This window comes from Mobula birostris, chromosome 27, assembly GCF_030028105.1.
Source record: "Mobula birostris isolate sMobBir1 chromosome 27, sMobBir1.hap1, whole genome shotgun sequence".
NCBI lineage: Eukaryota > Metazoa > Chordata > Chondrichthyes > Myliobatiformes > Myliobatidae > Mobula > Mobula birostris.
Window position 1 is genome coordinate 19,906,932 of NC_092396.1, and position 16,027 is coordinate 19,922,958.

The 16,027-nt window shown below is 42.4% G+C and overlaps 1 protein-coding gene across 11 annotated transcripts in view; it reads left to right on the top strand.

The window, feature by feature from the left end:
• Positions 1-16,027, top strand: part of LOC140188549 (pleckstrin homology domain-containing family G member 5-like) — a 110,982-nt gene that overhangs the window by 73,278 nt on the left and 21,677 nt on the right. For 10 of the 11 annotated variants that reach the window (XM_072244950.1, XM_072244943.1, XM_072244952.1 and 7 more), the window contains 5 exons: positions 4,214-4,378; positions 11,732-11,830; positions 12,406-12,456; positions 12,890-13,039; positions 14,711-14,821. In XM_072244950.1, the coding sequence (XP_072101051.1) occupies positions 4,214-4,378; positions 11,732-11,830; positions 12,406-12,456; positions 12,890-13,039; positions 14,711-14,821 (576 nt within the window). The remainder of the gene's footprint in view (positions 1-4,213; positions 4,379-11,731; positions 11,831-12,405; positions 12,457-12,889; positions 13,040-14,710; positions 14,822-16,027) is intronic. The other variant, XM_072244941.1, reaches the window with a different exon arrangement.

The following is a 16,027-nucleotide window of genomic DNA, read 5'->3' on the forward strand; positions in this document are numbered from 1 at the left end:
TCAGGTATGATCTGAAAGAATGTACAATTTGCTTAGGAGAACTCAACGATCCCCTCCTGCTTCCATGTGGTCGTTTTTACTGTTTAAAATGTATAAAGCGGTGGCTTGAATCAGGGCAATGACTCTGCCCACTGTGCCGTACTTCTCTGGGTGAGGGTTATGTACCAGCGGTAACAAAAGAAATGTGAAGCTGTAGCAAATTTAGTCATATTTTGCAAGTGGTGTGATGCATTTTTCGTAGCTTTGGTCTCCGTTGTCTGCTTCAAAGATGACTTGCCACCAACAAAAGAAGTGGTTGGTAATCTGCTGTCTCTGCTAGTTACTCAAAAGTCGGGGCAATCCAATGACTCACAGAAAAATCAGTACTTTACCAGTAATTGTTCACCATTTGATGAAACAGTTGATCAAAATCCTGTTGTTCGTTTCATTGTTCGTAAGCTGCTGTTAAAGTACAGTTTTGCCGATGTTAAGGATTACCTGCAGTGCTACCTGTCTGGCTCAAGAGGGAGAATTCCTTCAGGTGCACATTCAGCACAAGTGTGAAAATACAATAGAAACCTTACAGCTTGTTGCCAGAATTCGCCTCTGTTTTGATGCTGTTTCCTAACTTCTTTGTGAAAAACAAGACATGTTGGCTGAGGATTCAAAATATGTACGTGCAAAAGAAACTTCCCCGCAAGGATTAAGTGTATGATTCTCAATGGAGGAAATGATTGGTTCGAGGTTTACCTTGTGCGAAAGCTGTTCTGTTTCAGTAAAGAAGCTGGTCTTTTTAGAGATTTAAGCTTATTGAGAGTTTGCAGATTTTCCATTAACTGTTCATCTGTTAACAAGTAATTTAACTGTGCAGGTCCAGGTTTTCGTCTTTTGCCTGTTATTGGAACAGGGTCATTAGGTCTCCTCCTTAATTTCCTAGTCATTATTGATTTTACCTCCATACAATCTCCTGTGAGTTCCATTGTTAGCCTCTCATTCTCAATCATCTTTTTCTTTTCTTCTAACTCAATCTTTTTAATCTTCAAATTCCTTCACTGTTGCTTTCTTCTCTTTAATATAATTCCTTTCCACTTGTCTGTCTCCCGTTGCAGAAAAAGCTCTGCATTTTGTATTCTTTCCTTGTATTGTTGATCTAGTTTCTTCATCCTTTTCTTATACTCCTGCAAAGTGTTTTCCTGTAACTGCTGTAGCTGTCTTTTGAGATATGTCAATTTCTCCTGGTACATCTGCTCTTTTACTTCCAGGTAGTCTTTATCATCCTGATTATTGGCAATATCTGTCTCACTTGCATCCTCTGTATTTTCATCCGAGTCGTGGCCACGGATACTGCATTCGTCCTCATTGTTGACACTGTCCAGCTCCTCCTCGTCATTGTAATAGTCGACAATGACGAGGAGCGCTGCAGACATCTTCCCCACCGAGCTGCCCTCCTTTGTTGACACATCTAGTGCCTTGATGGTGTGCTATCCAACTGGATTTTCCTGAGCCATTCACGTCCCAGGAATGGTGATCCTCCATTTTTCAGTACATAGTTCAGCTGCTGTGTTTTGTCTCCTAGGTCACTGTCACTTTAATTTTACCTTTGGGACGCACTTTCTGTCCTGTGTAAGTCTTTAGCAGTAGTTTAGTTTGTTTCAGAGGTATGTGAGAAAACAGTCGTTTGTAGTCATGTACAAAGATCACTGTTAAAGCTGAGCCTGTGTCCAACTCCATTTTCAGTCTCATGCCCACCACTTGTGGAGTGGTCCTTATTACTCTTCGAACATCTGTCTCGTTCACGCTGTGAAGTTGCAGACAAGACAATTCACTATTGTCTGAGTCATTTTCATCAGAACTGCTTTCTTCCATTTTGTGTACATTGTTGTGTTTTCCTTTCTGGGGTTTCTTGTGTCTCTGTATTTTGTCCTTTTTCTGCTGTTTACTAGCTTTGTATACTCTGCCAGTGTGGCCCTGTTTGCCACAGTTTCTGCATCCTTTGTCTTTAAACCAACAGTCATCTGGGTCATGTGACCTGTTCCCACAACGGTAACATTTTGTTTCCTTCATTCCTGTTCAGTGACATTTTATTTGTGGCATATTCCAGAGATTTTTGTTGTATCTCGGAAGCACCCCGTGCCACTGTTTCCATTGATATTGCAATGTTTAGCGCTTTCTTGAATGTAAGGTCTCTTTCACACAGAAGCTTCTTCTGTGTGGTTTCACAGTGCATGCCACACACTAACCTGTCCCTCAATGCGTCCGATAGGCCATCTCGAAATTGACAATGTTCTGATAATTTGCGCAATTCAGCACAATATTCAGAAATGCTTTCATTTTTGCTCCGATTCTGATTGTGAACTTTAAATCTTTCAGCGATGACCAGTGGTTTGGGGTTTAAATGCTGTTGGAGAGAGTCTTCTATTTGTTTGAACATTTTGTCAGCTGGCTTTTCAGGGGTTAACAAGCTCCATAGCAGCCTGTATATTTTTGCTCCCATAATACTGAGTAAGACACTGGCTTTTTTTTCATCCTTAACACCGTTAGCCTCACAATATAACTCCACTCTTTCAATGTAAGTTGCCCAGTCTTCAATGCCACTATCAAATGCTGTAATGGTTCCAATCATCGCCATCTTTGTTATGTTAATTAAGCCCCGTTCTCCCCTTATTTTCCTTTTTGACTCACGTGTCCTATTTGCTAGCGCCACGAGCGCACTCCATCTAGATATATGTGTGTGTGTGTGTGGCACTTTTTTATCTCCCTTCTGGGGCAGGCAGACCCTCAGCCCCTGGGGTCAGCGCCGGCTGTGGACTCACCTGGACATGCTGCGGTTGCAACTGTGTCACTTGGTCTCCCATCGTTCCCGACCCTGGCTGTGCTCCCGCTTCCTCTTAGACTCGTGGCCTCGCTCTGCCTCCTTCTCCTGCTCCTTGGCTCATTCCTTGCACTCTTCTTCCGAATGTCATTATCAATTAAAACACGGCGTTCCGATACAATATAGGTTCATTAACCCCGTCGCCAATTTGTTGTGTATGTGGCCTGGTTACACAACAATGCTATTAATAAAAACGCTGGAGACGGGGGCTAAGTCTCACGGTTCTTTACTGGCATAATCCAAATTCAGCACGCATGTACAGATCAATACGCGCCTAATAGCGCATTCAACGACATGTTACTAAAACATAAAGTAGTCCCTTATTATACTGTAGGCTATATGGTACAGAGATGTTTGAAAGTAAGAATGTGTTTTTAGAGAGATTGTCTCTCTAAACTTCTCAAACTATACAAGGGAGAACATGCGACCTCCTCACACACAGTGGCGGGAATTTTACCCGGATTGTTAGTGTCTTCACAGATATTGGACATCTGGGCTCAGTCATCTCAGGCACAATGTCCAACAGAAGCGAGGGTTGCAGGAGAAATGTTGACAGCAGCAAGTGACCCTGGGCAGCAAGCTGTCCAAAAATGTTTAACTTGGACAAGTGCAGCACCTCTTACGACAGCTGGCCTGGACCTGGGGTAGCTGTAAACTGTAACTGTTTAAGTGCTGGTGTAACGTGCTTTCTGAGGTTTGTGCTGTCTGAGGGGAGAAACACACCGGACTTCTGATATATATGTACAAGTTAGAAAACAACTGGGAGTTTGATCTCACTGCCATGAGTGGGAAGAAGATAGCAAACTGCAATTTTAGCCAACAAGACGAGAAAGAGAGAAATTCCAGCATTTGATCTTTCCTGGTGATCCCTGAGTTCAAAAATGTAATTAGCTAGAATTTCTTTTCATGATTGACTACTGATTCAGGTATGTTCGGATTCAGCAGGAAAGATCAAAGATTAGCTTTATTTGTCACAAGTACATCGAAACATATAGTGAAATGCGTCGTTTGCATTAACAACCAACTCAGTGCGAGGGTGTGCTGGCTGCAACTGGCAAGTGTGCCATGGTCACGAGTTACTATCCAGTACGTCCCTGGAATGTGGGAGGACACCGGAATACCCAAAGGAAATCCATATGGTCACGGGGAGAACGTACAAGCTCCTTACCGACAGCGGTGGGAATTTTACCTGGACCACTGGAGTTGTACAGCATTACACTAACTGGTATGCCATCATGCCGCCCACATGGTGAGGCAGCAAGAGCAGACCCCATCTTCAGCGCATGAGGAGAGGAGCAAAGGTGCACCACAGGTATAAAAACCCAGCCGCCATATTCATTCTGTCTGTCTGTGTCTCTGCAGGAAATGGATAAAGCAGACCAGTTACAGAGTAAACTTCACGCATACGGTTTGTTTGGACTGCCAAAGGTACCGGCACAGCTGCGGTTCGACCAGGACTCCTGGGAGGAGGAAGACACCAGCCTTTACCTCGAGGGGTCATGGCAGGAGATCATTGAGGCTCCTGAGGTACACCTGCTGACTGGCTCAGTTGGGATCACTCTGTGTCCTGGAGAACTGGTTGTTCAAACGTTAAATCATGCATCTGCGCCTTGGCTCCATTTCACACACTCCAGATAAAGGATCTTAACCCGAAACATTCATTTCCCTCCACATATGATGCCCGACCCACTGAATTCCTCGAATATTTTATTTGTTAATCCGGGTTCCAGCATTTGCAGTCTCTTGTGCCTCCACTTTACCCATATCCTTCTGTCAGGCACCTTCTGACAACTCCAACCGACGGTTAATGTTTCTGCAAATGCACAGTGTGTGTCAGAAGGCTATTCAACTGGGAGGGCATCACTTCACTCATTATACAAAAATCAACTTTACATTAGGAATCACTGGATGGTATTTGCAATCTGCAAACCAGAATTAAACAGGGACGTTAGGACAAGATACACCATCCCAGATTTGAAACAGAGCATTTACAACACATACAAGCAATGAGTCAATAAATCCTGCCACACTCTCGCTATTCTTCCTAATCAATAATATTTACATATAAAAGAAGTGATAGTTTTGTGGGCTTTAAAACTATATTTTGAGTAAGCATTTATTCAGTGATTCACCCAGTCTCCGCCATCACAATCTTATTACCAGATTGTGAATGTCCAGTGCCTGTTTATTTTGGTCATTAACTTCTGGAGAGCCTGTGTGCTATCTCAGCAGTTTTATTTCCTCATTTAAGACAAGAATATGAAACAGACTAACCAATTTAAAAGTGTCACTTTCAATTGGGTATAGACATTCAGATTTAAATTGCCACAGAGGTCTGAAAGCTTTGAACTAATTGTAGATTAAAGTAAGTGAACCTCATTAGTTTTTGATTCTCATTTTCTCGAGTCATGAAATGAACGGCATGGGATGAGACAACCCCACACTAAGCACTGTGACAATCACCTCCGAACTAACTCATTAACTTTCTTGTTAATCATCTTTTTTTTATCCTGTTCCCTTGAGGTTCCACTCACTACCCCACAACTTCCCCTTCCCTATTTTCTCCTGTTAATTTCCCCATCTCTAAACCACCCTTCTCCCTCAACACCCACTAGCAATACATCCCACAAATGTTACCAGCGCGGGGGGAAGAGTTCCCATACTGGCTCACGCTGGGGCAAGGGATTCATAAGGATGGGGTCACCAACACTGACTTTCACTGGGGTGCTTGTTTCTCCTTCTTTCATTAGCAAACACGAGTGTAACGCTCGGTTATATTGGCTCGTATATGTCTAGGGGAAATCCCACCCAGTACCTGCCTCAATGCTTCCCACAGAGTTGGTTGCTGCCCGAATCAATCCCAAACATCAATCATCAGCCAGCACACCCAGTACGTTTTACCAAGTACACTTTATAGATATTACTAATTCTATGACATTAATATAAATTCGATACAGAAAAGGAAGTAATGAAAAAAAAGGCGCCAAGACTTATCAAAGTCCAAGTTCTTCGCGCGCAACCGTTGGAGCTCAATCGATTCCTGACGACCACTGGAATCCTGTCGACTCATGGCTCAGGACCACCCGGAGTGATGGACCGGAGCCTTTCCGCACGTCCGCCGTCCTCCCCCGACTCCCCGTCTCTCCTCCGATTCCCCAACAAAAACCCCCGCACGTCCGCCGTCCACCCCGTCTCTCCTCCGACTCCCCGTCAAAAACGCCGTCCCCCCTCCGACTGCCCCGCCAAAATCCCTGTCCATAGTGATATGATACAGCATTGTATCCGAAAACAAAATGATACATGACCACCCATCGGTTAATAGCACCCTGCTATCTATAATAACCCAAGCAACTGTCTAGTCAGAGACTGTCTCAGCATTCCCCAGTATAACATAACAAAGAAGCCATTTTAAATTTAACATACAAAAAAAGAAAGACCCCATACCTGAGCATCAACTTTCATTACAAAGGCAAAAAGTCATTATAGTAGAAATAGCTACTCCATAAGCATTGATATTCTGTGAGCTATCGTTCAAACAGACGTTCACAAGGAGTGAGTCAGTAATTCTCGGTATGTATTCAATGACTTTCACTGCACAATTATCTGAATGTGTGGTACCAAAATTACAGGCACTGAGCCCACTGCCCCTCTCCCAGTATTAACGGTCTTTCTTTATCAGGTGTTAATTGAAGAATTAGGGTATGAGAGAAATAAAGGCACAAAATTCTGGAAACGTGTACAGATTGTGCGCACATCTGTATCTATGGAGAGAGAGGAACTTAGCAAGTCTGTGGAAGGCAGAGGGGCGGAAGAAGTTAGACCATAAGGGTTTAGATGGGGCAGAGTTTGTTAAGTGTGTCCAGGATGGATTCCTGTCACAGTATATGGACAGGCCGATGAGGGGGAATGCCATACTAGATCTAGTACTAGGTAATGAACCGAGTCAGGTCACAGATCTCTCAGTGGGTGAGCATCTGGGGGACAGTGACCACCAGGCCCTGGCCTTTAGCATTATCATGGAAAAGGATAGAATCGGGGAGGACAGGAAAATTAAATCTCTTACTAGCTCTTTCTTCAGTTAGTCCTGAGGAAGGGTCTCGGCCTGAAACATCGACTGTACCTCTTCCTAGAGATGCTGCCTGGCCTGCTGCGTTCACCAGCAACTTTGATGTTTGTTACAGGAAAATTTTTAATTGGGGAAGGGCAAATTATGAGGCTATAAGGCTAGAACTTGCGAGTGTGAATTGGGATGATGTTTTTGCAGGGAAATGTATTATGGACATGTGGTCGATGTTTAGAGATCTCTTGCAGGATGTTAGTGTTAAATTTGTCCCGGTGAGGAAGATAAAGAATGGTAGGGTGAAGGAACCATGGGTGACAAGTGAGGTGGAAAATCTAGTCAGGTGGAAGAAGGCAGCATACATGAGGTTTAGGAAGCAAGGATCAGATGGGTCTATTGAGGAATATAGGGAAGCAAGAAAGGAGCTTAAGAAGGGGCTGAGAAGAGCAAGAAGGGGGCATGAGAAGGCCTTGGCAAGTAGGGTAAAGGAAAACCCCAAGGCATTCTTCAATTATGTGAAGAAAAAACGGATGACAGGAGTGAAGGTAGGACCGATTAGAGATAAAGGTGGGAAGATGTGCCTGGAGGCTGTGGAAGTGAGCGAGGTCCTCAATGAATACTTCTCTTCGGTATTCACCAATGAGAGGGAACTTGATGGTGGTAGGACAATATGAGCGAGGTTGATGTTCTGGAGCATGTTGATATTAAGGGAGAGGAGGTGTTAGAGTTGTTAAAATACATTAGGATGGATAAGTCTCCGGGGCCTGATGGAATATTCCCCAGGCTGCTCCATGAGGCAAGGTTGCTGAGCCTCTGGCTAGGATCTTTATGTCCTCATTGTCCACAGGAATGGTACCAGAGGATTGGAGGGAGGCGAATGTTGTCCCCTTGTTCAAAAAAAGTAGTAGGGATAGTCCGGGTAATTATAGACCAGTGAGCCTTACGTCTGTGGTGGGAAAGCTGTTGGAAAAGATTCTTAGAGATAGGATCTATGGGCATTTAGAGAATCATAGTCTGATCAGGGACAGTCAGCATGGCTTTGTGAAGGGCAGATTGTGTCTAACAAGCCTGATAGAGTCCTTTGATGAGGTGACCAGGCATATAGATGAGGGTAGTGCAGTGGATGTGATCTATATGGATTTGAGTAAGGCACTTGACAAGGTTCCACACGGTAGGCTTATTCAGAAAGTCAGAAGGCATGGATTCAGGGAAGTTTGACCAGGTGGATTCAGAATTGGCATGCCTGCAGAAGGCAGAGGGTCGTGGTGGAGGGAGTACATTCAGATTGGAGGATTATGACTAGTGGTGTCCCAGAAGGATCTGTTCTGGGACCTCTACTTTTCGTGATTTTTATTAACGACCCTGATGTGGGGGTAGAAGGGTGGGTTGGCAAGTTTGCAGATGACACAAAGGTTGGTGGTGTTGTAGATAGTGTAGAGAATTGTCGAAGATTGCAAAGAGACGTTGATAGGATGCAGAAGTGGGCTGAGAAGTGGCAGATGGAGTTTAACCCAGAGAAGTATGAGGTGGTACTCTTTGGAAGGACAAACTGCAAAGCAGAGTACAAAGTAAATGGTAGGATACTTGGTAGTTTGGAGGAGCAGAGGGATCTGGGGGTACATGTCCACAGATTCCTGAAAGTTGCCTCACAGGTGGATAAGGTAGTTAAGAAAGTTTATGGGGTGTTAGCTTTCATAAGTCGAGGGATGGAGTTTAAGAGTCACGATGTAATGATGCAGCTCTATAAAACTCTGGTTAGGCCACACTTGGAGTACTGTGTCCAGTTCTGGTCACCTCACTATGGGAAGGATGTGGAAGCATTGGAAAGGGTACAGAGATTTACCAGGCTGCTGCCTGGTTTAGAGAGTATGCATTATGATCAGAGATTAAGGGAGCTAGGGCTTTACTCTTTGGAGAGAAGGAGGATGAGAGGAGACATGATAGAGGTGTACAAGATAATAAGAAGAATAGATAGAGTGAAAAGCCAGCGCCTCTTTCCCAGGGCACCACTGCTCAATACAAGAGGACATGGCTTTAAGGTAAGGGGTGGGAAGTTCAAGGGGGATATTAGAGGAAGGTTTTTTACTCAGAGAGTGGTTGGTGCGTGGAATGCACTGCCTGAGTCAGTGGTGGAGGCAGATACACTAGTGAAGTTTAAGAGACTACTTGATAGGTATATGGAGGAATTTAAGTTGGGGGCTTATATGGGAGGCAGGGTTTGAGGGTTGGCACAACATTGTGGGCTGAAGGGCCTGTACTGTGCTGTACTATTCTATGTTCTATAAGACATAGGAGCAAAATTAGGCCATTCAGTGCTTCAAGCCAGCTCCACCATTTGATCATGGCTGAATTATTTTTCTCTCAGCTTCAATCGCCTGCCCTGTCCCTTACTAATCAAGAACCTATTAACCTCCACTGTTAAAATACCCAGTGATTGGATCTCCGCAGCCATTTCTGGCAATGAATTTCACAGATTCACTACCCTCTGGCTGAAGAAATTCCTCCCTACAAACTTGGCTCCAGTTCCGTAACTTTTTTAATCTTAAAAAATTTAAACTTTGTAGTTTAATTTATTGAAATTACTTTTTTAAGCCTTCTTTGAGTGATCCAACTTCTTTTTACTTTGGAAAAATAAAGGTATTAGTTCTTTTTTAGATTTATTTAAAGAAGATAGACTGATGTCTTTTGAACAATTAGTTAATAAATATTCTCTTTCATACTCACTCTTTTTACAATACCTTCAAGTTAGACATTTCATACAAAAATATTGAAGTAATTTTCCTTACGTATTGGATGCCAACCTGTTAGATACTATTACGAGTATGAACCCTTTGATGAAGGATTCCATTGGAAGAATTTATAATTTACTATTACAATGGGATAAGTGTCCTTTTTTTTAAGATTAAACAAGATTGAGAAAAGGAACTTAATTTGACTTTTATGACGGAGGACTGGACACGGATTCTGAAGTTGGTTAACTCTTCTTCGATCTGTGCTAGTCATTCACTGATTCAATTTAAAATTGCACACAGTTACTATTTGACAAAGGAGAGATGGTCTAAAATGTTACCTAATGTTGATAGTAATTTTGATAGATGTGAAACTGAGACAGCTACACTGACACATATGTTTTGGTCCTGTTCTATACTGGAACAGTTCTGGAAGTCAGTTTTTTCTACAATTTCTAAAGCACTTAAAATTCATTTACAACCTAACAAATTAACTGTGCTTTTTGGAATAATTCCTCAAAATATCCGCGGTATCTCTTTGTCTGACCAACATGTTATTGCATTTGTTACATTGATAGCTAGGAGGGCCATTTTGTTGAAGTGGAGGGATACATCAGCTCCCACTTTGTCACAATAGTTCTCTCAAGTGATGCTATGTCTTAGTTTGGAGAAAATTAGAAGACGAACCTTTGAACCTATGTTTGATTTTGAGAAAAGATACGGTTCATTTTCTCGTTGCTGTCACTTGAGATAATTGATAGATTTCTTCTGCAATCTAATTGCAAATTTTTGGTATATATTTTTTTCTTGCTGCCGGTTTGATGTTTATCTTTAGAAGCTTTTTGTATGACGCATGGCTCCGGGGTTGAACACCTAATGGTTTTTTTTTCCCTCACTTTTCCTTGCTTAGTAGGGTTTTTTTTTCTCTTTTTTTGTCACCAAAATTTTTCAATCTTTAAAGCAATATTTTTTTTTCTTGAGACATTGTAAGTGTTGCCTACTTCGATGTACTCTTGTTAATTTTGGATAATAATAATAAAAAGATTTGAAAAGAAAGAAATTCTTCCTTATCCCTGTTCTGGGGGTGTCCTTCTATTTTGAGTCTGTGCCCTCTGATACTAGACTCTCTCATGAACGGAAACATCATCTACTCATCCACTCTATCTAGGCCTTTCAATATTCAGTAGGTTTCAATGAGATCTCCCCCTTATTCTTCTGAACTCCAGCAAGTACAGGCCCAGAGCCATCAAATATTCCTCATACATTCAACCTTTCATTCCCAGAATTAATCTTATAAACCTCTAGACTGCCTCAAAAGCCAACAGCTCCTTTCTTAGGTATGGGGCTCAAAACTGCTCACAAATTTCCAAATGCTGTCTGACCAATGCCTTATAAATCCTCAGCATTGTATCTTTCTTTTATATTGTAATCCTTTGGAAATGAATGCCAATATTGCATTGGCTTCCTTACTGTGGACTCAAACTGCAAGTTAACCTTTAGGGAATCCTGTACTAGGGCTCCCAAGTCCCTTTGCACCTCTATTTTCTGAATACTCTCCTCAGAAAATGATCAATGCCTTTATTCCTTCCACCAAAGTGGATGACCATACCCACTGTATTCCGTTATTGATGCTTCAAACCAAAACTCTGCATTAGGACTTATCTTTTGTTTCTCAAGAGGAAAATGGGAAATGAGTCCAGAATATTACAGAATGCCAAACTGTGAAATGATGTGCTGGCTCAAAAGTAATATGTAAGGAATGCAAGGCTGAGGGTTCTAATGGAAAGGAATTGTTATGGTTGAGAGGGGAGAGAGTCCAGGTATTTTGAGGATATTTATGAGAGGAACATGAGTATTCGTGGATATTTACACTGTGAACCTGGGTATAAGGGTACAGAAGGATGCCTCAGTTTTTAGATACTTTTGAGATCCCTATGCACAAAGCATGAATGTGTTAGTATAATGAGATATTTGTGGGAGAAACCCAGTACACTGAGTATTTATACTGGGGTGCCTGTTACATAAGATATTTGTTGGTAGAACACAAGATTCCAAGTATTTATCAATTAACCACACACCTTGTCTCCTCAGCAGAAGCTCACCCGGAAGCAATTCCATCAACAGGAGGCTCTCTGGGAGCTGCTGAATACCGAGGCTGCCTATATTAGGAAGCTACGTGTCATCACAGATGTAAGTCTCCGACTCAACCCCAGTCCATCACCTCGTACCTCAGATGGTAGAGTTTTGAGCACTCCACTGATCCCTGGTGATGGCAGATATCTCCAGTCCTGTCTTTGCTTTCTCCATTATGTCAATTTAACAGACTTCCGGCTGAGTCCTGATCACCATTCTCTAATACTAAATGTAGCTGGGTCAATAAATAGTATGTGAATAACACCCTTTGCTTTTAAGGCTCAACCTTTTTCAACTGTACCCTTCAACAGAGGTGTACAAGTTTCTTCCAGTCCTGAAGGTTCTGACTTCCACTGGGGTTCAGGACCCTTCCTGTCCTGAAAGTGTGAATGCTCGTTAGAATTTGCTTACTTCCCTTTGTCAGTCCTTATTGTTGGCAATAATGACTCTTCACTTCACTATCATAGATTTAACTATCAGTACTGAGATAACTCAAAGGTTAGATCTTTCAACCCAAGCTCAGCCACAAACAGCAAAGATATGTAAGCATTACAAACTTCTCTCACTAATGTACCCTTAATGAATAATTTTGTCAGTGTATGTTATTCACCTTGCGTGTCTTCCTTTTACAGCTCTTCCTGTGCTGTCTGATGAACCTGCAAGAATCAGGCTTGTTGACTGAGGTAAGGTCAAGCATTTAACTTTGAAAGAAAAAATGTCAAATGAATTCCATTAGTAATATGCTAACGTGAGCAGTGCTTAGAGGATAAGGAAACCTCTAAGGCAAGGGTTCCCAACTTTTTTATGCTATGGACCCTACTATTAACCGAGGGGTCCTTGAACCCCAGTTTGGGAACCCCTGCTCTAAGGATTAATCTTTTCTAAAAGAATACAACCAGAAGTCTTTGTACAAATGCTTTGAAGTTTGTACATTGGTGTTGGTGTTTGTGCAAACAGGCTGAGGTACCTACATGCCCTGGTGTAAATTCAGATGTTTCAGTTGATAATCTGTATGTAGGCTCCAGCTTTCCCTTGCACACTGGTGTTGTTTTGTATGCATCCTATGGTTTAACTTGTGAAAAATGAAAGAGTGATTTTAGGTATGGTGTTCTGCAGGTCGACCCAAAGAAATTGTTCTGTAACATCCAGGAGATTATTCAATTACACCAGGTTTTGTGGCGAGATGTGATGGCTCCAGTATTGCAAAAGGCCCGGGAGAGCAAAACACTCCTCAATCCCACGCACTTCCACAAAGGATTCAAGAAGGTAAGTCACAAAAGGAAAAGAGGGTATAGGTGAATGGAGTCAGATGGAATCATTACAATCAAGTGTTAATGTAAGGCTTCGGCAGAGAACATGACGTGGTTTTAGCCAAATGCCTCTTGAACGTACCCACTGTCTGACTGTTGATGACAGAAGCCCAGTTTTAGAAGCTTTTTCATTAGGACTAAGAGGATGATGGTATTGAGTGCTGAGCTGTAATCAATAAATGTCAGCCTGACTTATGTTTTGCTGTTTTCTTTTGCTTCAAAGTAGAGTGGAAAGCAAATGAGATTGTGTCCGCAGTAAACCTGTTCTGGCAATTCATAAATTGCAGTGGGTCCAGGGCTTTGCTGAGGCAGGAGTAAATTCCAGCTATAACCAATTGCTCAATGCACTTCACTATGTGTCGATGTGAGTGCTACATGTCAGTAGTCATTTAGGCAGCTCATTCTGTTCTTCTCGGGCACCGGTATGATTGTTGTCCTTTTGAAGCAGGTGGCAACCACATACACAGCAATGAATCATTGAAAATGTCCAGCCAGTTGGTCAGCACAGGTTTTCAGCATCCGGCTCAGTACACGATTGGGTCCTGACATATTGTGAGCGTTCACTTTCTTGAAGGATTTTCTGACATTGGCCTCTGAGAAAGAGATCACAGAGTTGCTATGTGCTGTGGGGATATGCACGGGTGTAGGGTTAGTCCCCCTTTCAAAGCATGCATAAAAAGCAATGAGCTCATTGGAGAGTGAAGCAACACTCTCATTTATTCTGTTACGTTTCGCCATATTGGAAGTAATAGCACGCAAAACCTGCCACAACTGTCATGTATCCAGTTGTGTCTCTAATTTCACATGGAATTTGCCTTTGTGCTCTCATGATGGCTTTCTCCAGATCAGGACAGGACATTGGTTCATGTCTGGACCAAAGCTGTGATGGAGATCTGGAGTGGAATAGCATTAGTAAAGTTCAATCTTAAATGCTAGAGACTAGATTATTGGTGAGTGTATACCACTTAATGCCACTGTCAATAACAGCTTTCATCACGTTGTTTCTGATTGAGAGTGGACTGATCTGGCAGAAATTAGCTTTAATGGATTTATCTGGGCAATTTTTACATTGTTAGGTAAATGCCAGTGTTAGAACTGCTTGTTTAGATGCACAGCTAATTCTGCAAAGCAGTCGTCAGTACTACAGCTGGGATGTTGAATGTTCCTGTAGCCTTTATAGTGTCCTTTGTTCTCAGCCATTTTGTGATATTGCATGGAGTGAATCAAATTGCCCAGAGGATGGTTTCTATCGTGGTAGAGATCTCAAGAAGAAGCCAGTCTCAATCTTAATGTGAATGCCAGTACCACGGCTCTGATTAGTAGAGGTGCAGAGTCAACTGGATAAGAAGCTAAGTTGAAGAGAACAATGATGTGGGTTTTCAAAATTGTGCAGACCCATCCTCTGAGCGGCCGGTTGCAAAATCCCAGAGGCTGTGGATTGCTAGTTTACCAAGTGGTGTTCAGTTAGCTTTAGCCTTCAAATTCTGGCATCACAAGCAAATTTGAAGCTAATTTTCAATTGCCAAAAACTAATGGAACTTCCTCTGTATGGTTTCAGCTCTTAATGAGCTGCTAGTTCTATCACTGCTCAAACTCAAACGTCTGTATTTCTTGTTATCTGTCACAGTTTGGAGAGCGTTTTAAGCCATATGTTCAGTACTGCATGGAAGAGGAGGGCTGCATGGAATACATGAGAAGCCATCTCCGCGACAACGAACTCTTCAGGACCTATGTAACGGTCAGTGCCCGTCCATCTCTAATCTATGCGACAAACCGGAGCTTCCTCGCAGGCTTGCGAGGTTTGCCCAGGTCCCTGAGGTTCTCAATTATGCAAAATAGTGAATGCACAGGGACTGTGAACACAGCTGAGTTGGACATGTGTTGCTGACCCACTGGGGATTATGGAAATCATTGTACTATCCTGACACGGGTTCCTATTGTGGTCGCCACAATATGGGGAGGCCATCTTCTCAAAATGACAAAATGGACTATGAGCCATTGGTAAAAAAGAAAGAACCTTCATCTTCTGGGTGGGTTTTGTTCTGCCTCTACCCACATGACAACTTTATGATGCTGTCATGCAGGAAACCCTTTCAGTAACCCCCACTTATATCACTTCTACCTATAGGCCACCACTCTGCTCTTTGCTCCCCTAGTCTCTGGTCTCTTCTCCCAAACTTTCTTCACTGGAACCTCTTCCATTTAGTCTTCAGAGAATGCAGTGCAAAGATGTTCTCTTTGGGGAAGACCTTTGTAGATCACGGCTATCTTGACTAAGTAAGGGTGAGAAATCATAGTAGCTGCAGTTAGGATTCAGGGGAGCAACAGGATGTGAGAGAAATCTTTTGGAAGGAGGCCCCATATTCTAGCAGTAATAGCAATGATTTACAAAATAGTGGCTTTGCTGTAAAGCTCGCAGCCCAAGAATGTATTAAAACCACAAATATTCTCCTGTCCCATTATTTTGCCTTGAGTAAATTTTTGCACCTTGTGCCTCAGTGGAGATGACAGTGTATATTGCAGCTTTCTGCTTGTACAAAGATAGTGATGTTTCCATATTCTTTTGTTATTTATGGTTTACACCATTTGGAAGCCACCTGTGTGTAGCTCATGGAGTATACTTTCTTGTATTTAACACGGGGATAATATTATTGTCATTCCCAGATATTATCTAATGCAGAATAATAAGCATGGGGGGGCAGTGTTGGTTGATGTTTGCATAGTATTTTGAAACAAGGTGATTTTTTGGCTCAGTGTTTAATCTGAAACTTTTTATTGTACCTAACCACAAGCCTGTCATTTTGTAATCCATTGGGCCATTTTATATTAAAATATGTGCAACACACTGACACACACACACACACCCACCCATATATACACACACACACTAACACACACACACACACACACACACACACACACACACACCCATATATACAGACAC